At 40.0% G+C, this 24,996-nt stretch overlaps 1 protein-coding gene across 2 annotated transcripts in view; it reads left to right on the top strand.

Annotated features, from left to right (window-relative positions):
• Nucleotides 1–23,330, top strand: part of LOC115527634 (zinc finger protein 260-like) — a 28,605-nt gene extending 5,275 nt beyond the window's left edge. The window contains exons 2-4 of one of the 2 annotated variants that reach the window (XM_032595234.1): nucleotides 8,797–8,923; nucleotides 9,369–9,464; nucleotides 20,389–23,330. In XM_032595234.1, the coding sequence (XP_032451125.1) occupies nucleotides 8,890–8,923; nucleotides 9,369–9,464; nucleotides 20,389–22,634 (2,376 nt within the window). In that variant the 5' untranslated portion in view covers nucleotides 8,797–8,889 and the 3' untranslated portion in view covers nucleotides 22,635–23,330. Of the gene's footprint in view, nucleotides 1–8,796; nucleotides 8,924–9,368; nucleotides 9,507–20,388 lie in introns of both variants that reach the window. The other variant, XM_030335404.1, reaches the window with a different exon arrangement.
• The last annotated feature ends 1,666 nt before the right edge of the window (nucleotides 23,331–24,996 follow it).

The raw sequence follows: 24,996 nt of genomic DNA, 5'->3' as shown, positions 1-24,996 counted from the left end.
CTGTATTTGCTTCATTTCATTACAGAAGTGTATTCCATTTACCAATGGTGAACTAGTAATTAAAAAAAATTTTTTTTAATGTTTTTATTTATTTTTAAGAAAGAGAGTGCACACACATGCAAGTGGGGGAAGGGCAGAGGGAGAGAGGGAGACACAGAATCCAAAGCAGGCTCCAGGCTTTGAGCTGTCAGCACAGAGCCTGTTGCGGGGCTCAAACTCATGAACCGCGAGATCACAACCTGACCCCAAGTTGGACACTTAACCTACTGAGCCACCCAGGTGTCCCCCAGTGGTGAACTAGAGATTTTCTTAAATGCCTGGGGCCAACAAAACCAAAAATCTCTGAGTCCTTGCTGCTGGGGTCTAGGTGTGTTGGGTTATACCACCACCACCACCACCACCGGCACGAGACCGGGCCGTTGACAACTCTTCCCTCGCGCTCACTTCCTGTTGGCGCAGAGCTGATGGCCACCAGAGGTGAGAGCCTGGGGCTTTATTGGGTCTTTTCTGAACATGCACCCTGTCCTGAATACGTGTCTTCTAGATTTCCAGGAACATGTGGAAGCTTTTCAGTCTCAAGCTATTCCCCTCCCCAGCGTTTCTCGCCAGACTTTTTTGGCATGTCTTGTTCGCCCCACGCGTTATCTTTTGCCCCTGGTGGCAGCACCTGGTTCATTTGCCTTCAAATGTTTTCAGCAGGTGCCCTCCCCGTATCCTGTGATGTGCGAGAGTTATATGAGTATTTTGCCTTAGTCTTTTCACGTCTCCACTAGACAGGTCAAAACAGACAGTCCCCATGGTTTGAGAACCAGCTCTGTTCTACTCTCTCCAGCACCAGGAATCCACACCAAGAATGTGGGATTTCATCTTCCAAGACTGTTGCTGAGCCAGTTCGTGGGTTGAATCGTGTCTCCCGAAAATTCATGTGTTGGAGCCCTAACCCCCGATACCTTAGAATGTGACCTTATCTGGAGGTAGGATCTTTCCCAAGGTAATCAAGTTAAAGTGACATCATTAGGGTGGGCCCTAATATGGTATGACTGGTGTCCTCATCAAAGGGAGATTTGGACCCAGAGTTGCGTACAGAGGGAAGATGATGAGACACAGGGAGGCGGTCGCCTGCAAGCCCACGGAAGAAGCCTTGACCGGCTTCTTCCCTCACAGAAGGAACCACCTTGCCAACACCATAGTCTTGGAGTCTAGCCTCGGCACTGCGACCGTAACTTTCTGTGAGGACAGCCGCCCAGTTTGCGTTCTTTGCTGTGGCGGCTCTGGCCCACGAGGGCCCCCTGCGAGGCTGAGGTGGAGCAAGGCTAAGTCAAAGCCACACGGATCTGTCCTACCAGGTTTCAGCTGCCTTCTGTATCCGTCCTTCGGTAGGTGGTTGTCCACCTTTGCCTCTTTTCCAGAGGTCTGATAAAATTCATTCTGATGGTTGTTGCCATTGTTCTGATGTTTCTGTGGAGGGATGGACCCCGGGCGGTTCCCCGCTCTTACCTTCCTGACCCAGACCCGCTTCGGGGATCGTTTGCAGGGCACGAGTTGCTCGACCTCTCTGCCTGTGCTCTTGTGCGGTCCCTACTGCTGGCTCTTGTGACTCCACACAAGCCCCTTCCTCCTGTCAGTGAGATTTCCCTCGTGGAATCTTGACTTGGCAGACCATGTTTCCTACTACATTAATTTCCTACTAGAGCTGTAACAAATTACCTCGGAGGTAGTGGCTGGAGCCGACACAGATTTGTCCTCCTACAGATCTGGAAGTCTGACGTCTGAAATGACTCTGACGGGGCTAAGGTCAAGGCAGTGGCAGGACAGGTATCTTCTGGAGGCTCTGAGGGGAGAATCTGTTTCCTTGCTTTTTTGGCGGGGTGGGTGGGGGGGGCTCTTGTGGCACCTTCCTCCATCTTCAAAGCACATTACGTCAATCACTGCCTTTTTGTCTTCCCGTCGCCTTCCCTTCTGTAGTCCAGTCTCTGCCAGCTTGTTAGGACACCTGTCATTATGCTCCAGGCAAGATGTGGATAATCCAGGAAAATCTCTTTGCAAGATTCTTACCTTAATCACATATGCAAAGCCCCTCTAGCCATGTACAGGAATGTTCACAGGTTCCAGGGATTAGATGTGAATATCTCTGGGGCCATTAATCACCTTACCCCTCCTGGCTTTTCATCCCTGACTCACTGTTCGCTTCTATTTGTGTATGTACATTGATTTGTCATTCCATGAGTGTAGGGAGACAACCGTATGTATGTATCATGAAGGAATATATATTTTTGTTGTATATGATTTTTAGAATTCTGAAGGCTGTATCTCATTTGATGTGTACGTTAGCTCAGCTCTGTGTTTAAAATTTAATATTGCATTTAAGATCTATCCAAGTTGATTAATACTTAATTCTTTCTAATGTTGTTATGACACCATACATTTTAGTTGTCCGTTTCTTTAAGGCATGCCATTTTCATTTTTCATTTCTATGTATAATTCTCCAGTGAACATATTTTACGTTTTCTCTCCCCGAATAAGAGCAAGCATTTCAAGCACACCAGAGCCTACACACATGATTAATATTGTTGGACCATGAAAGGAAAGGACTTGCACTGTCCCTTGGTACTGCCTGATTGGTCTCCTAAGTAACCATACGGCTCACGCCAGCTTATAGGATAGCACAGAGTTCTTTACCTCCTTATTGATGGTTGTTATTGTTATTTAAAAAGTATTGCATGGGGCACCTGAGTGGCTCAGTTCGTTGGGCTTCTGACTGCAGCTCCGGTCATAGTCTTATAGGTCGTGAATTCCAGCCCTGTGTCGGGCTCTGTGCTGACAGCTCAGAGCCTGGAGCCTGCTTCGGATTCTGTGTTTTCCTCTCTCTCTTGCCCTTCCCCTGCTCTCTCTCCCTCTCTCTTTCTCTCTCTCTCAAAAATAAACATTTTAAAAAAAATTAAAAAATTATGGCCAGTCTGATGGATAATGAAAGCCTCATTGTTGTGATTTGTATTTCTCTGATTATTTTATCAGATTGTGTCTTTCAGTTTTCTTCTGTGAAACGTTGGCTTATATATTTTGTATATTTTTACATATTTTTCTCTTGATTTTGTTCTTGTGTTTCTTACTAATTTATAAATATCCTTTATGAGTTTTGTATAGTAATCTTTGTTTTTATTCGTTGTAACTATCTTCTCCAGGGTTTGTTCTATCTTTTAACTTTATGGTATTGTTGGTCATGTGGAAATGTTGTATTTTGATGTAGGCAGATTTGTGAATCTTTTTTTCAAGGTTTTTGTTTTTATTTGTTGGGTTTTTGGGTTTTTTTTGCGTCTTTTGTTTTTGTTTGTTTTCTACAGTTCTTTTATCCTTTGGGTATATTCCCATTGTGATATGTAGTCACATTCCTATGCCTTAAATTCAGCAGATATTTTCTCACTGAGGTGTACCATCAAATTGAGACACAATTAGATTCATTTGTTTCATTTGCTATTTGTTTTAGGGTTTTGTTTTCATTTTGATAATTATTTTTGTTTAAGTATAAAAAACACAGTTTTCTGAAGATGAACTATACATATAATACACAGCATATTCAGAAATCAGTCTGGCTTCTATCTCTGTCCCCTCCATCCTGTTTCTTGTTCCTTCCCTTACCTTTTGAGGGTGACCATTTTGTTTTAAGTTTTTTTTTTTAATTAAAAAAATTTTTTTTTATTTTAGAGCGCACGTGCGCAGGGCAGAGGGAGAGAGAGAGGGAATCTCAAGCAGGCTCCACATTCAGTGCAGAGCCTGATGTTGGGTTCCCTCCCACAACCTGGGATCTTGACCTGAGCCGAAATCCAGAATCAGGCCGCAACCAACTGAGCCACGCAGGTGCCCCAAGTTTTCATTTGAATTCCAGTTAATTAACATACAGTGTTATGTTAATTTTACTTGTACAATACAGTGATTCTCATTTTGTTATTTTTAATTAAGCAGTCCCATGTGTAGGTCTTTGTGGGTCGCGTATTATACTTGATTTTCTCACTTAAACTTTTTGTCACTTAATAATATATTATGGAGTTCACTCTGTAGCACTATAGGGAGATATTCCCCAGTTCTTTTTCCAGTCGCTCCGCACCACTCCATGGTGTGAGTCTATCATAACACATTCAACCAGTTCTTTATTAATCAGTATTTGGGTGGTTTCTAGTCTTTTGTAAATATAAATAGTGATGTAGCCTTGTGCCTATGTCTTTTCTTTCTTTGGCTAGCATGCCCTGTGGTTGGTTCCCAGAAGTGGGATTTCTGCGTTAAGTGGTAAATTCATCTGTAATTTAGCTAACTATTGCCATATTCCACTTCTTAGTGGTTAATCATTTCATATTCTCAACAGCAGGATATCAGGATGCTTTTATGTCAACAGCAAATTAAATTAAGTATATATGCTGTTATTCTTTTGGATTTCTGCCAGTCCGATAGGAGTGAAATGGTTCGGTATAATTTTTATTTTCAGTTTTCTTTTTAAAGGGTGAGCTTGATTTTATAAGGTTTAGTTAGTGCCATTAGTGTTTCTCTTCCTGTGAGTTTTCTCTTCTCAGTTCTTGTCCATATTTCATGGGGCAGTTGCTTTTTTCCTTTTAAGGAGCTCATTATATAGGGATATTAACCCTTTCTTTGTCACCTAAGTTGTGAATACTTACCTCTGAGTTGTCATTTTTCTTTACTTTTGATTTTGTTTTTAACTTTATTTAACTCTCTGCAGAGGGTTTTCTTTGCTTGTTTTTTAATTTTTTTGGTCAAATTTGTTATTTTATTTTAATTGCATCAGGATTTTTAGTCACAGTTAGGAAAATGTTATTCTTTCTTAAGTTATCGGGAAACTGACCCATGTTTTCTTCTATACCTTACGGAGTCTTTTACATTAACCTTGACCAATCCGTTTGCAGTTTTCTTGATGTATAGATGAGAAAGGATCCCATTTATCTTTCTTATCCTGTTATTTTATCACTGTTTAAAAAAATTTTTTTTAACGTTTATTTATTTTTTGAGAGACAGAGACAGAGGGTGAGTGGAGGGAAGGGCAGAGAGAGAGGGAGACACAGAATCCGAAACAGGCTCCAGGCTCTGAGCCATCCGCACAGAGCCCCATGCAGGGCTCAAACTCACAAACCGTGAGATCATGACCTGAGCTGAAGTTGGTCACTCGCCAACTGAGCCACCCAGGTGCTCCAAGTTATCTTATCAGTGGTAATGAAAGATTCTTTTTCCTACTCTATGATATTGTCTTTATTATTTACTAAATTCCAGATGCATTTGAGTCTCTTTCCATTGATCCCTTTTTTTATTTATGTGTCTTGTACCACATTATTTTAATTATGGAAGCTTTATGTTTATATCTGGTACTGTCCGGTAGATTAATTCCTCCTCATTGCTCTTTTCTCAGGTTTTTCTTGGCTTACTTTGCTTTTCTTCCAATTAAATATATAACCAACTTGTTTTATGCCCACTTAGAAGCTTGATGGTATTTTTTTGAGACTGCATTAAATTGCCCTATTAATGTTACGAATCAAAATCTTTTTGATGCTAAGATTTCTTATGTGAGAACATGGGCTAGCTTTCAGTTTCTTCTAATAGCTTTTTAAAGGGGTGTTTTCACAGCTTTCTTTATGTAGGTTTTGTTCATTTTTTGTTATGACTTCATGTCTAAGTATTTTACTTCAGCTTTTATATTTTCAAAGTTAAAAAGATAGAAGCATTTTCCCCACATACTTTCTTTGTCTGTGATATCCCTATTTGTACCCAAAGTGTCCTTTAAACTTTACTGGGTTTAGGATCCAATTAAAGATCATACCCTTATATTCTTTCATAGGATAGATTTTTATTTTTTAAGTCCTGGTCACATGTCTTGCTGAGTACTTATTCTTGAACTTAATGCTTTAGAATCATCTGAAACCCTTCGAATATTCCTGGACCCAGACTATGCTTCATACCAGTTAAGTCCGAAGGTCTGGGGATGATGCCTGGCTGTGGCCAGCCATGTCGGGAAGCAGGTCTGTGGAGTGGCCCCCATGTCTGGTTCGACGGATCTGTTTTTCCTCGTGATTAGAGTCAGATTGTGTATTTTTAGTAGGCTCATTTATTGTATACTTGTAAGGTATGACTGTGCCATTATTAATAATACCACCAAATACCCCACTCGAAAAGTAGAGTTTTCTTGTCTCCTTTTGTAAACTCGTAATCTGTCACAGGACACTTGGAGACTGTGTGAATGTTCTTATTCCCAATAGCCTTTCACTAAGTGGCTGATGGTGTGGGTTGAGCACTTTTCCCATGTTGATTGGCCATGGATCTTTTCTTTTGTGAAGTCACTGTGTTAGGGCCTTTTCCCATTTTTCCATTAGTTCATGTTGTTCCTTACTGATTTTAGGAGCGTTTTATATATTTTGGATATAATCCCTGTATCATTTCAAGATGTTGCTAAAATTTCCTGTTCTCTGGTTTGCTTTTTTAAAAAATTATTTCCTTTTGATTAATAGAAGTTCTTAACTTCACTGTCCTCCTATTAATTTCACTCTTTTTCTTTATGGTTAGTGTTTTTGGTGTCTTGCTTACATTTTTTTTGCTTGTCTACAGATTGTGAAGATGGTTTTTTGTGTAATATTCTGGAAGTTTTACTGATCGCATTTCAACCTACAGTCCATCTGGAATTGATTTTCACATATTATGTGAGATTGAAATCAAATTTTTTTTTCAATGTCCTTTTCTCACTGCTTTACTAGTAACACTTTTTTTTTCTTTTTTTTAATAAACCAGGTGTCCATGTTTGTGGGTCAGATTCTAGATTATAAATTTAGCTCCATTGACCTTTCAGTTTATTCTTTTACTGATAGTGCACTCTGTTAAATTACTCTAACTTTGGAATAAATCTTTATATCCACTAGTACATCAGTTTTGTACTTCATAACAAATTACCTCAAATTTTACAGGTAAGAACAACACAAATTTATTATCTCACAGTTTTTGTGGATAAGGAGTCTGGAAATAGGTTATCTAGGTCCTCTTAGGCGTAAGGTTGCAATCAAAGTGTCACCTGGGTTCCCTTCCATACATATGTAGCAGAATTTATTTCTACATAGCTCTAGAACTCAGAGTAGCCTGCTTCTTTCAGATCAGTAGAAGAATGTCTCTGATATTTTACCCTCTTTAAGTGACTCACATGATTAGGTCAGGCCCACCCAAGGCAATCTCCCATTTAGATCAGAGTCAGCTGATTAAGGGATCTTAATTATACTTGCAAAACCTGTTTTGCCATGGAATATAACATAACACAAGGAACACAATATCACAGGAACACAAGTCTCTCCCACTTAAGAGAAGATTATATCAGTGTGAGGCTCTTTGGAGGTCATCTTGGAATTCTGCCTACGTCATTGTGAGTTTACTCATTTTGTTCTCCAAGATGGCTTTGGTTATTCTTGGTCATTTGAGTTTCTTCATAAGTTTGAGAATGAACTTGTCAGCTTCCACAGAAATATCTGCCAAGATTTTAATTCTGATTGTCTGGATTTAACCAGTCGTTCTGATTTATAGGCTAATTTGGGGAGAAATTAGGTTTTTGTAATATTGAGTTATCCAATCCATGAATATAGTGTATTCATTTATTCGGGTATTCCTTGTTTATTCTCAATAATACTTAAAAAATTTCTGGGTAATAGTCTAATCTTTTCCCTGTTAACTAGTTTTTAATATATGGCATGAGCATTTATTAGCTGTTTGTTTTGATAACCTGGGAATGATACGTCTCTGTCTCTGCCTGCTTGTGTCTGTTTCTTGCAATATTTTCCACAGCGGTCATCTCCTAAGTGGGTCATATATAACCCAGGGACTGTGCAAGAGTCTGTTCAGTTATGGGAAGAAAATACTCAGATGCCTCCCTACATTTATTTTAATCCAAAAAAAAAAAAAAAAAGAATGGAGAAATCTAATGTATGGTGAAATGAATATAGACAGTAATACCGTGTATTATCATTAGGTAATGTGGTAAATAGAGCTATGCCGGCAATCATTATAATATATAGGTGTATCAAAGTTACACAATGTTACGTGCCAAATTTATTCAGTTGAAAACAATAAAAGTGACTTAGAAAAAAAAATAATGAGGAAACAATATATAGATTCACATTATAAGTTGACAATCTTATGAAAGAAAGATTTCTTAGAAGAGTAACCAAATATTTTGGATGCCCCTATTCTACTGGAGTTACGTCCAGAATTGCTCGTACCACGTTCCCTGAATACCACTATAGCTCTTTATCTTCTCAGAGTCCCAACAGTACTCCCCTGTGTGTTCATTGTTACTGCTTTCACTACATATTTTGGACATATACATGGTGATGCTGGTGCCCTAGTTTCGTGAATGATACTCTGTTATCAGTGAAACCCACCCCAGTAGCAGAAGTAGAACTTTTCTCCCCTCTGTAACCTCCATCTACATCGTGCATCTTTTTCCTGTAGTAACATCTCATCACAGTTACGTTGCTTACACGTTTATGTGTGTTTGTCATATTATGTGCTCCTTGAGGACAGTGACGTGGTGTTATTGGTCTTCAGATTCTCAGAGTAGGAGAGGTCTTTATGGCACGTAGGCACGTACCACGACCCCGGTAACGTAGCACAACGGTGAGGACCTTTCCAGTCAAGTGCACAAGTAGACATGCCATAACACATTTTCTAATTACCTGTGAATGGCGAACTCCCTAACGGTTCTCTGACAGCTGTTCCATGCCTTCCAGTTCTGATTACTTACACTTAAACACAAACGTGCTGTTTCAGGGATCCTTATCATTTGAGGATGTGACTGTGGGCTTCTCCCAGGAAGAGTGGCAGCACCTGGACCCTGCCCAGAGGACCCTGTACAGGGACGTGATGCTGGAGAACTACAGCCACCTTGTCGCAGTGGGTAAGGGGTTGTTTGCCATGTAGACTGCTAGTATGCACATCCTTTCTTGATTTGAAACCTCTAGAAGCTTTGTTGAATTTAGTGATATGGAGGCTTGATACTCAAGTATTAAGGGGAAGGATTGTTGAAACACCATAAAGAATGTTTTCTTTTTCGGGGCTCCTGGGTGACTTAGTCGGTTAAGCGTCTGACTTTGGCTCAGGTCATGATCTCACGGTCTGTGTCAGGCTCTGTACTGACACCTCAGCCTGGAGCCTTCTTCGATTCTGTGTCTCCTTCTCTCTCTGCCCCCCCCCCCCAAATAAATAAACATTAAAAAAAAAAAGAATGTTTTCTATTTCAATGAAAGATTGTATTTGGCCCCTGAAGCTTCATTTTCTGTGTTCTTCAAAGGGCCTGAAACCCATGGGCCTAGCCCAGTTGACATGTCGTTTCCCATTCACAGGGTGCTGCGTCCCTAAACCAGACGTGATCTTCAGGCTGGAACAAGGACAGCAGCCATGGCTCGTAGAGGAAGAGTCCCTAGACCAGATCTGGCCAGGTGAGTTAGTATGTGTTAAACGGATGGACACCCGATGGCATGGTATGAATTCCTTTTATTCTTAGGTGCTTGCTTGTATGTTCATTTTCACATTCAGCAAATACTGAGTACCCACTGTGTGGCACGAAGGTTTTAGGCGCCAGAAATACTTCAGCAAACTAAATTTGTTCCTCACTTCGTGGACCCTGCATTCTGATAGGGAGAGAAAGATAAGAAACAAACAACAGTTCATATGTAACACGCAAACGCATAATATGCCAATAAAATAGCGAGGAAGTTAAAGATGAAAACTAATGAAATGTTATACTTGAGAAAAGAGGTTCAGGAAGGCACTTGGGTGATATCAACTTGAACGGAATGAGGTGAGGATTATGGATGGCAGAGGAGACATTAAATGTCAGTCCACCGAGGCAGGAATGTACTTGGTGTTTTTGAGGACACACACGTGTCACTGTGGACTAGGGGAAATGAGTGAGCAGAGAGTGGTAAGAGTTGACATTGTGGAGGTAACAGAGCTCAAATTACATAGGGCCGTTCAGGCCATGATAAAGACTGATTTTATACTGAGTCAAATGAAAAGCCATTGGTAGGATTTTACCTACTAAGCAACATATGCCTATTTTTCTTTTAACTTTTCTCTCTGGCCACTGGGCAAAGAAAATACTACTGGGGCAGAGGGATGAAAGGGAGACCAGCAGGACAGTACTGCAGTCTCTGAGGAGGGGGGATAGGTTACCCCCGGTTGGGAGTGGCGGAGAAGAGTAGCCATGGTTGGCTTCTGGTTATGGTTTGAAGGTGGGACCTATAAGATGTGCTGTGAGTTGGATGAGGAATGTGAGAGAAAGAAAGGAGTCAGCAACTCCAAGGATTTCATCCAGAGCAATTGGATGAATGGGTACCAGTTGCCAAGATGGGGGGAGATTGGGGAGAAGCAGTTTAGAAGTCATAGGAGTTTAGACTGCACATACCAAGTTTCAGGTGATTATAAACTGTCCAGGTTTACCTGGGAGTAAGTAAGTGACTGTTTGAGCAGAGGTAGTTTAGGGGAGACCCCAGGTTGGAGATGATTTATTTGGAAATTATCAATTTATGGTAGTACTTAAAGTTTTTAAATTTAGTGTCTGAGCCTAAGGGACCAGACAGCCTCTCCTTAGAGGTACCAATGAACAGATCTGAGAGGTCTGAAGACTGTCCCCTGGGCTACCAGCTCTCAGAAGTCATTAAAATGACAAAGCTCAGTGAAGAAGAGAGAAAAGCAGTTTGGGGATAAGGTGGAAACAGAGAATGTGGCGTCCTGTAGCCAAGTTAAGACAGTTTTCAAAAACAAAATGAACGTTTTGAAGAATATGTAACGTCAGCCTTTTTTCTCTCTCTGCTCACAAACCACCCAGAAGCATTAAGGAAAATGAACCACATACATGTCACTATGACACGAGAGGATATCTGAAATCCCAAATCAGTACAGGTGTAAACGGTGTGAAATTGGACAAATCAAGGAGCGTGTGTATCAGCAGGCGGGTAGAAAACAAAAGCATTTCTGATGCTCCGGGGGACTGGCGCAGTGCTTTTCGTGAACAGAGTGCGTAGTCTGAGGTGTGAAACATAAAACTTAGATTAACAGCAGTGCTGTGCCCTAGATGGCTGAGCTCCCTCGGATGCAGTTTGCTTCTGCCAAGCAGATGTAGTAAAGTGTAGAAACGAAACATATCTTCCAGTAGCCTCTTCTGTTTCTGTGATAGCGCAAGAGAGGCTTTACGTCTGGGAAAACCGCCTCACAGACGTCTAAATGGGGAGAGAGAATCTTACGCGCTCTTAGCGGGTACTTGCAGGACACAGGATTTGAAGCAAAAACTCACTCGGTAACAATTGGTAAGGATGTGCAGACCTTCTACAAAAATGAGGGAAGCGGTTAGGAGGAAAGGAAAGTTCCAGACGGCAGTTGCCTTGGTGACCAGAGCTCTGTAATTAGCACATCGGGTCGCTCGGACCAACAGGGTATTGTCAGAGTCTTCATGTGAACCGCTGTGTCCCAGAGCGGTGTGTCGGAGAGGTGGAAGGGAGAACGATAGATCTGTGGTCTTCTTCCTGTTCTCCTTTATTAGATGCAATTGTTCTGTAGAGGTTTAACTACCTTTCTTTTCTGGATTGCATCAGACGGTTTGTCTGGGCAGATGCTGGGGCCCCAGAGCCTCCGTGGGTCCAGTTCGGTTACCGGGGCACGTAGTTTCTGGAAGTCAGCTCGACACCCGCCGTTCCTCACTCTGGAGCGACAGCAGTGCCAGCGCGGTGACCCGACGCAGGGATCGCCAAGAGAGAAGCCGCTGTCAAGGCCGCTCTGGCTACGAAGGAAGGCAGAGTTTGGCTGATCTATAAACTGAGTCCAGTACATGTGCAAAATGCTTGTTCATAAGGAATTACCTCGTCAGCCTAAGACGTGACTCTCTTCCCTTCTCTCGAGTAAACCTTGTGCAGCGTGCTGTTCCTTACAAAGCTCACCTCCTTTCAGCCTGAGTAATTGAACAGGAACCAGCACAAAATACATACAAAACTGTTGCAAGAAAAAAGGGAGGACAAAGATCGGCAAGAAAGATAGTAGGTGATTGAATTGTCATTTGATCAAAGTAGTCATAAAGTAGATAAATAGTGTGACCAAATATTAAATAATGAGTTTCAAAAGAGAGAACTAATGGAATTAATTACCTCCGTGATACAAGTTTTTAAGAAAGATGTTAATAGAAAACAAATTGTGGGGTGTCAAAGTCAGAAAAGAATTGGAACAAAAAATAAAATCACAGTCAAGAAAGGAAATCGGAGGAATCGCGAGAAAGAACAGATAGTGTTGAAATTACATTCAGAAGGAAGTGAGACATGGAGCGAGAAGCAGCTGAAATGAGTGCTGAAGATTAGAGCTCACCCGCATGCTCTGCCTACAGTTCGTCCCCCAAATGGGAAAGTAAAGGAAATAGAACAAATATTTAAAATAACCCAGGAACACTTTTTGTGGGGGGGGTTGGAGGGAGAGGTGCAATTGAATCTGTATAAAAGGGCCAGTCGCATCCACATTAGGATAGATTCTAATAAAGGGACCGGATTTCAAAAACAAAGAGTCAATTTGATAACCAGCCAATATAAGAGAAAGTCCAACTAGCTTCAGACTTTTCCATAGTTAAATCTGTAGGTAAGAATTAGCACAGCAGTTACTACAAAATACGTAGTGTGTTCCATTGACAGTATTATACCCGTTTAAGAAGATCTTCTTTAATGAGGAACAAATCTTTTTCGAATAGGCAAGAACCCTAGGATCATTGTTCCTGGAAGCTTCTATTAGAGAATGAGTATCAGGTAACCAAGGAGTGACAGAAAGAAAGCATGGTAAAAAGACTAGTGGTGGGCTTTGAATTTAACTGAAGAACTAATTAAAGCAATTGTGGGAGCTAGCTGACAGAAGAGAATGTACCAGTTGCAAATCTGGGCAACACAAAGGCTGGGTGTCTGTGTAGATAAAAGGAGGCTAAAAACAAGTGGAGAGAAATGAAGGTGTATGAATACACCTGTTATAACACGATATGTGCATTCCTGAAAAATCACTGCTCCGTATGAAGCAGTAAACTAAAAGTCACTGGGCTGATGGCAAGATGGGATTGGGGCTAGAACACTCAAAAGCTTTGTCAGTGACACAGTGAGATAGCACCGTTCGAGTCTCCAGCTAGAATTTTGTATTCATTTATTTCTCCTTCCAGTTCTGTTAGGTTTTGCTTTATCTATTTAAAGATTTATTATTGGGGCGCCTGGGTGGCTCAGTTGGTTAAGCGTCGACTTCGGCTCAGGTCATGATATCACGGCTCGTGGGTTCGAGCCCCGTGTTGGGCTCTGTGCTGACAGTTCGGAGACTGGAGCCTGTTTTAGACTGTGGATCCCTCTCTCTCTGCCTCTCCCCTGCTTGTTCTCTCTCTCTCTCTCTCTCTCTCTCTCTCTCTCTCTCTCTCAAAAATAAACATTAAAAAAACTTTTTTTTAAAGAATCATTAAGAATATTATTAAGTGTATAAATATGAGGATTTTTATGTTCTTCTCTTAATGAGATGACCCCGTTATGATGATGTCTCTATCTCTCGTAGAACTTTTTGCTCTGAAGTGTGCTTTGATATTCATACACCTACTCCACAAATCCTAGGTAAGCCATTTATTAGCTTAGACAAGTCACTTAACCTCTGTGAGCCTCTGTTTCCTCATTGTATATTTCAATAGTAAGACCTTTGTCACAATACGTACGAGCATCAGATGAGGCAAGGTACAAATCACAGTGCCTTGCTAAAATAGGCATTCAGGAAGTTTACACCTCCAGCTAACATTTAACTAATGCTCTCCTAAAAGCTTGGGATACATCAAAGATACATCAAGGATTCTGCTTTCGTGGAGCTTAGATTCAGGAGGGAGGCATAGAGGTAAGGACCATAGACGAAGAAGTAGACAATAAACAAGGGTGCAAATAATTTAATCTTATAATTTCAGGTCATGCTGAATGCTATGAAGGGTTTTATTTATTTATTTTTTTTTAATTTTCTTTTTAATGTTTATTTTTGAGAAAGAGAAAGAGCCCCTGCGTGCACGCACACGTGAGTTGGGAGCATAGAGAGAGGGAGACACGGAATTGGAAGCAGGCTCCAGGCTCTGAGCTGTCAGCACAGCACTCGAACGGATGAACCGCAAGATCATCCGAGCTGAAGTCGGATGCTTAACCAACTGAGCCACCCAGGCGCCCCATTATGAAGGGTTTTAAAGATAAGAAAGTGAGGTGATGTGATCGAGGGCATTTGGGATAGGTGGACTGTTTAAGCCAAGTGGCCCAGGTGGCTTCTTCAGAATTTTAGTTGAAAAGGACCTAAACCATGTGATCCCTGAGAAGAGCATTTTCTGAGAGAGAGGGGAGCGCGCTTGACTTGTCGGGTCAACGGTAGGATGGCTGGTGTGGCTCTGGCGTGGCAAGTGCAGTGAGCAACAGCATGGAGTAAAGTTGGAGACCTCAGCATGAACTTGATCTTGATGTTCTCAGCCATGCTGCTAAATTTGAATTTCATTCAGATAAAACTGTGGGGGTCTATTGCAGTTTTTAGGTAGTGACAGAGGCTAGAATATAACAAAATTTTGAACTTCATATGTGATTCCTTGTACACACGGCTCCATAATCCCTTGGGGTCTCTGGCATGAGAAGAGGGTCTTTGGTATACTGGGCTGACTGGATGCTGGGGGCCACTAGACCGCTTCAGCAAGGGGCTGGCTGCCACCAGCGGCCTGTGATTTAATCATTCAAGCCTGGGCAATGAAACCTCCGTAAACACTTCTAAACAACAGAGTTTGAGGAGTGTTGAGTTGCGTGCCCAGAGTTCACACGCTCACACACCGCTCACGTCCCAAACCCTTGCCAATGTGTGTTTTCCTTCTGGCTGTTCCAGAGTTGAATCTTTTATAATAAACTAGTAATAAATAAGTAAATTGTTTTCTGAGTTCTGTGAGTTGTTGTAGCAAATTATCAAACCTGAGGTGGGCTGGCTAGTCACAGGAACCCTCAGTTTTTAGTCAGAATGCTGGAGGCAAAAAAAGAAAGACGCATACATAGTACCTTCACCTTTCTTTTAATTAACGTTTCCATGTATATCTTTTTCCATCTTTTTACTTTTTTTGTTGTTAAGTTGATTTATTTATTTTGAGAGTGAGAGCACAAGCGGGGGAGGGGCAGAGAGAAAGAGAGGGAGAGAATCCCAGGCAGGCTCCACACTGCCAGCTCAGAGCCCAACTCTGGGCTTGAACTCCCGAACCATGATGTCTTGACCTGAGCTGAAATCAAGAGGTGGAGGCTTAACCAACTGAGCCACCCAGGTACCCCTCCATCTTTTAACTTTTAGCCTATTTATATTTAGAGTGGATTTTCTACCGATAGCATTCAAAGACCCGTATGGTTGGGTCTATTTTACCTAGTGTGAAAACCTCTATTTTTTAATAAGAATATTTCAATCATTTAAGTGTTTGCCCTATGGAATACAACATCTTTAATTTATCAGTCTGATTTCAAATGACATACTAGTTTACATGTAGCTTTGCAATCTTATGTCAATATACTTCTGTTCCTCCCATTCTATGTGATATTTTACTTCAAACCCCACAAGGCATCTTTTATTTACTTTCTTTTTTTAAACCATTAGCACTGTATTTCTTTGTGCAGCTTACTCTTTCTAATACTCCTTTTAGTATTTCTTACAACATGGATGTGTTGGCAGTGAATTCTCTCCACTTTTATTTGTCCAAAGAGCCTTTATTTCCTCTTCATTTATGAAACATGTTTTCTCTAGATACAAAATTCTGCGTTGACACTCATTTCTGCACATACTTGAAAGATTCACTTCATTTTCTTCTGGCTTAACGCCCCCTCCTCCTGTGATTTTCAAGTGTTTGTTCTTCTTTAATATTCTGTTTTGTTGCTTTCAAGATTTTCTTTTCATTTTGGTTTTCAGCTGTTTAGCTTTGATTTGATTTTGAGGTTTTCTGGGTATTCCTTGCTGTTTTCTCAGTTTCCTTTTTCTTTTTTTTTTTAAGTTTATTTTGAGAGAGAGAGCACGAGTGGGGGAGGGGCAGAGAGGGAGAGAGAGAATCCAAAGCAGGCTCCGCGCGTCAGCGCAGAGCCCGATGTGGGGCTTGAACTCGAGAACTGTGAGATCATGACTTGAGCCAAAGTCAAGAGTCAGATGCTCAACTGACTGAGCCCCCCAGGTGCCCCTGCTTTCTGTTTCTTAAATTTGTGGTTTGATATATTTCATCCTTTATTTTTGGCAGGGACTGCAGTTACTTATGTGTGGCTGTATTTGATTGTGTTCCATAGTCCTTGACTGTCCTGTGTCAGGAGAATTTCATCAGTGTCTGTGCTGCATTTTCAGCCGCCCTTCCAAGCCTGTGTCACAGAGGGTTTACCTCTCTGCTCCTGTTCCTCATGCAGCAGTTGACTGAGGTGATGCTATTTCAAAGAGGAATAAAGCCAGACTCCAGCTAAAGGTGATAGATACAGATTTTATTCAATAGCTATGGGAATAGTAAGTGAGAAGCTTCAGTAAAACTGAGCTCAACTCCAAACACTGCTAAGGTAGCTAGGGACTTATAGCCAACAATCTGGGGGGATCACTGGATAGAACAGTACTAAGAGGGACATCAGGGGTAGGGGGATTCTTGCTAAGTGCAGACCAGGCACATCAAGGGCAGGGAATAAGGAACTTGATCAGATATCAAGGGTGAGGGGCTTCCCACTAGACTGACTTAAAAGGACTCTTGCTAGAACCGAATTCAGCATGGATAAACATGGAAAGGCCTAGTTGAGAACAGGGCTCAGTGGAGCCTAACTAAGGTTTATTAGTCAACGGGAGAGTTCTTGTCGGAGCATATTGTAAAACTTCGGTTGATCCTGAAATAAACGATAGAAGCCGTACCTTTTATTGTGTAATTTCATTGTAAAATTGTAATGGAGATACTACTAGAAAAGAGAATATGATCCCCAAAAGGATGCTGGAGATGAGAGAAAGAGCAGTTAGTGATAGGAAATTAGAAAACATCCAGGTAAATCTGAACAATAATGTGTATAAAATGATGAAGATATCTAATGTGTGGGACTAAAAAAGACACTTTGATCTGCAAAACAATAACTGCATATAAATGAGGTGAGGGGTGGTCAAACTGAGTTTGATACTTCTTTTATTCAGAAAAAGAGGTTCAAGATTTTGAATTACTTCAGATTTTAAGTTAAGTATTTATGGTAAGATTAACAGAAAGCCACCTAAAGCTGAGAAACCAGTGTGTGTAACTTTCAAAGTTGTAAAGAAGAAACAGAAAAGATACAAAATTAGCCCAAAAAGGAAAGGAAAATCAATAGAATGGATAACTGTGGCCAATGTAAAGTACCAAGTAAAATGCAAGAGAGGACTTTGCAACATTTCGATAATCAGCATCGAACCGACTAAATTTATCTGTTAAAAGACATCTTGTCAAATTGGATCTTCAGAATAGGGTAATACCTTCCTATGGCTAAGATACCAGGTTTTCGTTTATCCTGAGAAGTCCATGTTTCTATCTTCATCTTTTGCCCACTCAACATTCAGCGTTCTACTTGCCTGTGTGTAGGACGTCCTGGGTAGGATATCCCGATCCCTTCAGTGTGACAAGAACTAATATTACAATTAGCATTTACAAATCGTAGATTTTCCCCACTTCATTTGTTACATTCTCTGAGTCTTCTACTCTTACAACTGACCGTCATAGTATTTTATTTTTCTGCCTTCTTCCTTCCTTCCTAATGTTAGATCAGTATTGTTGTTATTTTGTAAACTTTGCAAATTATTTTATATTCTCATTTTGCACTGACATCCCCCAAAACACTTGGGCATACTGTTTTACTCTTTGATGGTCTAATTCCTAAATGAAATTAGACTTTGCCCCACAAAGCATCTGATTTATCATGTTAATATCCTGAGTTATATTTTCCACAATATGTAATATAGCAAATTTAAGTTTTCCTCATTTAATGACCCTTAAATGTGGCTACATCTCATCTGTGTGGCACAGAACTGGTGCTAAACTCCCATTTAATCCTTCTTCCTGAGTTTTACCCCCAGATATGCTTTCCTGCCCTACAATGTCACATTTCATTTCTAATGTATTTGCTAATTCTTGTGAATTAATACATGAAGAGTACATGGAACAGTACCTGGCTCATGGAAACGGTCTGTTACTGTTCCTGTTGTGAATATCATCGTCATGAATTTTAAGTTTACACTCAGCTTTCCACACCTTTTGTAATGTAAAATGTTCCTTCATTGCTTTGGTTTACATTATCTGCTGTAGAACCTGGTTCCTGATGGTGTATGGATTTTGAATGAAGCTATTATCTGGATTATAATTTTTTCTGAGAGCATACTTTTTTTTTGTTATATAACATAGAGTAGATATTGGATCATTACTTAATTCATTAACTGTGACTGAGTGAGAGAGCCTATATACATTCATTCAGAAAGTACTATGAGAAATTAATTTCTAAACCCACATGTTGGGTTATAAACCTGTAGATTCTCGTCCAAAATTATAAATTTGATCAAGAACAAACTTGATCTTTGTTTTGGAAAGCACACCACTTGTTAAGGACCATTACTTTCAGAATCCACTCAGATGAATTTAGAGGAAATCAGATATAAATACTTCTGATACCATAGTTTGCGGTTGGAAAAAGAAAAAAAGACTACTGAGTATTCTAAATTTCAGCAATTAACAGGGTATGTTTATGTTTCAAGGGAGTATAATCTAATGTGATAGAATGAGATGTATAGAATGTGATTGATTTTAAATTTCAGTGTATGTGGGACTTGAAATTGTAGAGAAGTTTGTGAAGACATATGAATTACGAGACATGTCATTTTCCTGAAGAATGAAGTTGTGAGCAAGTCCAAAGTGGGAATGTAAGCTCGCTGAGTGAAAAGTCTTGGTTGAACTTGAACAAGTTTTGGCAAATTAATAGTCTGGCATTTCTAGAAAGAAGACATTTATTATGGACTTGTGAAGTGATTAGTTGAACAACAACTAATTATGTATATTGTTAGTAAAAAGTGCCCCCCCCACCCCAGAATTATAACTGCAGTCTGTTTGCTGTGATGGCACTTGGAGACAATGGGCTGTGAATAGGTTTTACATTGTATGTACTAAGCAAGAAGGTAACGTGAAGTATGGCTGAGAATTCTTAGGGTAAATAAATATCTTTTAGTGTTTTAGGTCAGGTCTTCCATGGTTATGAATAAAACCAAGAAAGGTAGAGATCTGAGTGTCAAGAAAAAATTATTACTGTTATATCAGAGCATGTTTAAAATGGGGGAAAACTAGCATCTGGTGATAGCAGAGGTTCCCTTTTGAACAAACTCTGAGACTAAGCTGAATATACCACAACTAAAAACAGTTGATGGATTTGGTCATTTCAGCCTTCTTTCTCATCTGATTTCATATTTCCTGGTCGACATTTGTAAGTAACATGACTGGAGGGAAACTTAGAAGCTACGTTACAGGAGTCCTTTCATAAGCACAAAGAAATCGGTGTTTTGGGGATTTAATTTGGCATTGACAGTATAATAAGTTAACGTGTAACAAAATAGACATAATTAAAAAAATTTTTTTTAAGTTTATTTATTTTGAGAGATAGACTGGAGGAAGGGCAGAAAGAGAGGGAGGGAGAGAGGGAATCCCAGGCAGGCTCCATGCTGTCAGCACAGAGCCTGATGTGGGGCTCGAACTCACAAACTGAGATCATGACTTGAGCTGAAACCAGGAGTCAGACATTTAACTGAGCCACCCAGACACCCCAAAACAGAGGTAATTTTAAAAAGAAGGGGATGAAACTGGAAACATGTAAACCATAGAATTTAGGTGCACAATTTAAGGATGGGAAGAAAATTACCTAAAGTCTGATCCTTCAGAATATCCGATCATCCCTCTGGTACCTCTTTAGGGCATTCTCATCTACTTCTTTAGGGCCTCTCTAGTTCTCTGTATTTCCCATTCCTAGATCAGCCCCCTTTTTTTTCAATGACTGTTTCCTTTTCTTCACCGTGCTTTATATTTATTTCTACTGTGTATATGAAGTCTTGAAGTACATATTTGTAAATTGCCAAATATAGTTGTGTTTGTTATAAGTTTCTATCCCCCTTTTTCCACCCTGTCAGGTTTTATTTCTTCTGATACAAAAGGATGGGGCAACACGACTATTTGGATCTGTCTTATTTCATAAAACTAAGTCAACTGTGTAAAAGGGCATTTGTTTGTAAGTGTAATTTCATCATAATTACCATAAGATTCGTTACTTATGATTGTTGTGGTTGTTTTGTTTTGTTTTTTTCCTTCATTTCTAGAAGTCTGCAGAGTTGATAACCAACTAGAACAGAATCAAGAAATCCAGCACAGACATTTCTGGCAGGCTCCATTTATCAACAACAAAACACTGACTGTACACAGAGGTAATGTATTAGGAAACATTTTTAATTTCAGCACAGACAGCATTCCTTCCATAAAAATACCCTGTAAATGTGACTCATGTGGTATGAATTTGAAATGTATTTCAGAATTAATTATTAATAAGAAAAACTATTTAAGTAAGAAGCCTGATGACCTCAATCCATGTGGGAAATTGTTCCTTCATAGTAACCCTGAAAAAACTCAAATGGGGGAGAAACCTTGTGAATTCATTCAGAATCAAAAATATGTAAGTCGTAATGAAGATTTCATTCCATATCAGAAAATTAAAAATGTACAACAATGCTTAATTCAAAGGAATAAGGAATATGAGGAATACGGGAAAGAGTTCCATGAGAAGGCACTTGTCCCATATAACCAAGCTTGTATAGGAGAGAGTCCTCGTGAACATAATGAATTTGATAAAACGTTCTGTAATAATGCAACCCTCGTAGTCTGTAAGATAGCACAAAGAATGGAAAATCTTCATGAGTTTAATGAATACGGTAAAACATTTGAGAAGTCCTCCCTCTTGAAACCTAGAGTTCATTTAAAGGTGAAGGGTTATGAGTACATTGATAGAGTGGTTAGTTTCAATAGGAGATCAGACTTCCCTGACACAGGAGATAGAGTATTTGAATATAACAACTTGGGAGAACCTTTCTGGGAGAAGTCCGTTCTTAATATAACTCCAAGAACACACGTAGGAGACAAAGTCCATGAATGTAACGAATGTGGAAAAGCATTCTGCAAAAAGTCAAAACTCACCAAACACCAGAAAATACATCCAAGAGAGAAACCATATGAATGTAAGGAATGTGGGAAATGCTTCTCTCGGAAATCCCTCCTCACTTTACATCAGAGAATCCACACAGGAGAGAAACCCTACGAATGTAAGGCCTGTGGGAAATGCTTCTCTAGGAGTTCACACCTCATAATTCATCAGAGGACTCACACAGGAGAGAAGCCCTATGAATGTAAGGAATGTGGGAAGTGTTTCTACCATAAGTCCTATCTCACAGTACACCAGAGGATTCACACAGGGGAGAAGCCCTATGAATGTAACCAATGTGGAAAAACCTTCATAAGCAACTCAGTCCTCACAATACATCAGAAAACACACACAGGCGAGAAACCCTATGAGTGTCATCAGTGTGGGAAATTCTTCTCCAGAAACTCGTACCTTACAGTACATCTGAGAACTCACACAGGGGAGAAGCCCTACGAATGTGAGCTCTGTGGGAAAACCTTCTGTCACAAGTCAGATGTCACGAAACATGAGAAAACTCACATAGGGGGAAAACCCTATGGATGTAATCAGTGCGGGAAAACCTTTAGTCGTAACTCGGGCCTAAAAGTTCATCAGAGAACTCACACAAAGGAGAAACCCTATGAATGTAACGAGTGTGGGAAATCCTTTTCTGAGAAATCAGTTCTCACAGTACATCAGAGGATACACACAGGCGAGAAACCTTACAAGTGTAATGAATGTGGGAAAACCTTCTACAATAAATCGGACCTCACTAAACACCACAGAACTCACACAGGTGAGAAACCCTATGAATGTAAGGAATGTGGGAAATTCTTCTCTAGGAATTCATACCTTACAGTACACCAGAGAAGTCATACAGGGGAGAAACCCTATGTATGCAAAAAATGTGGGAAAACTTTCTACCTTAAGCCAGACTATATAGTACATAAGAGAACACACAGAGGGGAGAAATCCTATCACTGTAATCAGTGTGGGAAGACTTTCACTTGCAGTTCAGTCCTCAGATCACATCAGAGGACTCACACAGGTGAGAAGCCCTATGAATGTAACGAGTGTGGGAAATCATTTTCAGAGAAATCTGTTCTCACTGTACATCAGAGGATACACACAGGGGAGAAACCTTATAAGTGTAACGAATGTGGGAAGTCCTTCTATCATAAGTCAGATCTCACTAAGCATCAGAGAACACACACAGGAGAGAAACCCTATGAGTGTAAGCATTGTGGGAAAACCTTCAGTTGCAACTCAGGCCTCAAAGTACATCAGAGAAGACACGTAAGAGAGAAACCCTATGAATGTATTGAGTGCGAGGTAACTGCCAAGAAATCAGTTATCACAGTACATCCAAGGTTACACACAGAGGAAGAAAACTAGTAAATATAGCAGTGAGAGGAATCTTTCTCTCGTGAGTCATACCTCAAAATACCATGGAAAATTTACAAAGGACGTGACTCAAAGAATGTAAAGAATGGCAAATCTCTTGCCAGAAGTCATCTTCCAGAGCAAACGAGAATACTCATAGGGGAAAACACTCTGAATTTGATGAATGTTTGAAAATCTGATGTAAATAAGACAACTAAAAATGACTGCATGTGGAAGAAAGCCTACTGATACGTGTAGGGAGTATGGGGGATTATTTTATTATGAATTAGAGCTTATTAAACCAAGAATTTATATAGGGGGTAATCCTGTCAATCAAAGATATGAAAATGTTCTTCCAGAATTTGGCCATTAGTAATCAGACCACATTTGGGAAAAACTGTCAGCATCTTACATTTTTTTTGAGACCTTCGCCCACAAGTTGTACTCATTTGTAGGTCAGAGGAGTAATAGGGGGGATACCCAAAGAATGCAGCAGACGTAGTTGAGCAACTTTATCAGAAATGCCCTTTGTTGAGCAACACAATTGATAGTGAGAGGAAGTCCTAAACGTGTTTTGAATGTACAGGCTTTAACAAAATTCAGACTTTATTATATCTGAAGATTGTATTGAAGGAAGTATGTCTTTAGGAAATATGGACAGAAATTTTCCTTTAGATCTCTTATCCCTAAAGTTATGCTTTTCTCTGATCTCAAAATTCTTTAATAGAAATAAAGCTGATGGTAGACATTTATAAAAATACTAACCATGCAATGTGAAGCTTTTTGAAAAGAACAAATAAACAGAATAATCTTCTCAGTCTCTGATTTCACTTTTGGAGAAACACGTGTCACCCCGTGACATTCCCTATCATGAGCCATCGTATGTTTTTGATTAGTCCGCCCCCCAACTATGCTGTTACCTCTGCAAATAATGTGTGATGGTCTGGTTCCTCCTGGGATCTACTATAGGGGTTCCCACCGTGGACTGGCCCAGCCCAGAATGTACACCGCCAACCAGCCAGGGGCAGTCTGAAGGATGTGTCTGCTTCCTCTTCGTAGGTTCTGGAACCAGAAATAACATTGAATGTATACTCTGTAGTACTCTAGGGCATATGACCTTTGTGCCCCAGTTCAAATTTACAGGAAGAGCATCTTAGCTTTGTTGCTTGAATTCAAGCCTGTTGACCCAATTATAGCCTGTCTTTCCAGGGGGGAGAAACTTGACATATTTCCTATGTGTGTCAAATTATGAGCAATAGCATAACCATTGTGTGCCTGTGTGCCTGCTGCAGGTTGGAAGTAATGTACTACGAGAATAGTTGAATTCTCTGCATACCGTCCTCAAAACTATCCCATACCCTATAACTTTTTCCACCTTCAGCACTTTTCTCGATTTAGTTAATATTGATCCATGTCTCATTACTTTTACAATAATATTTTAATGTGTGTGTGTGTGTGTGTGTGTGTGTGTGTGTGTGTGTGATTGATTTGTTAGGGTATCGGTGGGAACACGTGTTTTGTAACTTGTTTTTGTCTTCAGATGCATGGTTTTTATATTTATACATATGCTTTAGTTGATTTGTTTTAATAAAGCATAATATATGATTATGTAACTGTAGCAATAATGTCTATTTTCCTGTCTGTGATTTTCAAAATTTTAAGAGTTTCATTATTAAAACAATAATGTTTCAAAATTTAAAAAAATCATCTCTGGGCAGTCATTTAAATATGGTTAAATATACCCTATTTAAGTATCCAACTTGAGTTTTATTTTGTGTATGTGTATGTGTGTGTGTGTGTGTGTGTGTATAAATTTACATCCAAATTAGCATATAGTGCAACAATGATTTCAGGAGTAGATTCCTTAGTGCCCCTTACCCATTTATCCCATCCCCCCTCCCACAACCCCTCCTGTAACCCTCTGTTTCTTCTCCATATTTATGAGTCTCTTCTGTTTTGTCCCCCTCCCAGTTTTTATATTATTTTTGTTTCCCTTCCCTTATGTTCATCTGTTTTGTCTCTTAAAGTCCTCGTATGAATGAAGTCATATGATATTTGTCTTTGACTAATTTCACTTAGGATAATACCCTCCAGTTCCATCCATGTAGTGCAAGTGGCAAGATTTTATTCTTTCTGATTGCTGAGTAATACTCCATTGTATATATACACACCACATCTTTATCCATTCATCCATCTATGGACATTTGGGCTCTTTCCATACTTTGGCTATTGTTGATAGTGCTGCAATAGACATTGGGGTGCATGTGACCCTTTGAAACAGCACACCTGTATCCTGTGGATAAATGCCTAGTAGTGCAATTGCTGGGTCATAGGGTAGTTCTATTTTTAGTTTTTTGAGGATATATATTTTTTA

Source organism: Lynx canadensis, chromosome D2, assembly GCF_007474595.2.
Source record: "Lynx canadensis isolate LIC74 chromosome D2, mLynCan4.pri.v2, whole genome shotgun sequence".
In the NCBI taxonomy this organism is placed as follows: domain Eukaryota; kingdom Metazoa; phylum Chordata; class Mammalia; order Carnivora; family Felidae; genus Lynx; species Lynx canadensis.
The sequence above is the reverse complement of the archived record's forward strand: the minus strand, read 5'-3'. Positions and strand labels throughout refer to the sequence as shown.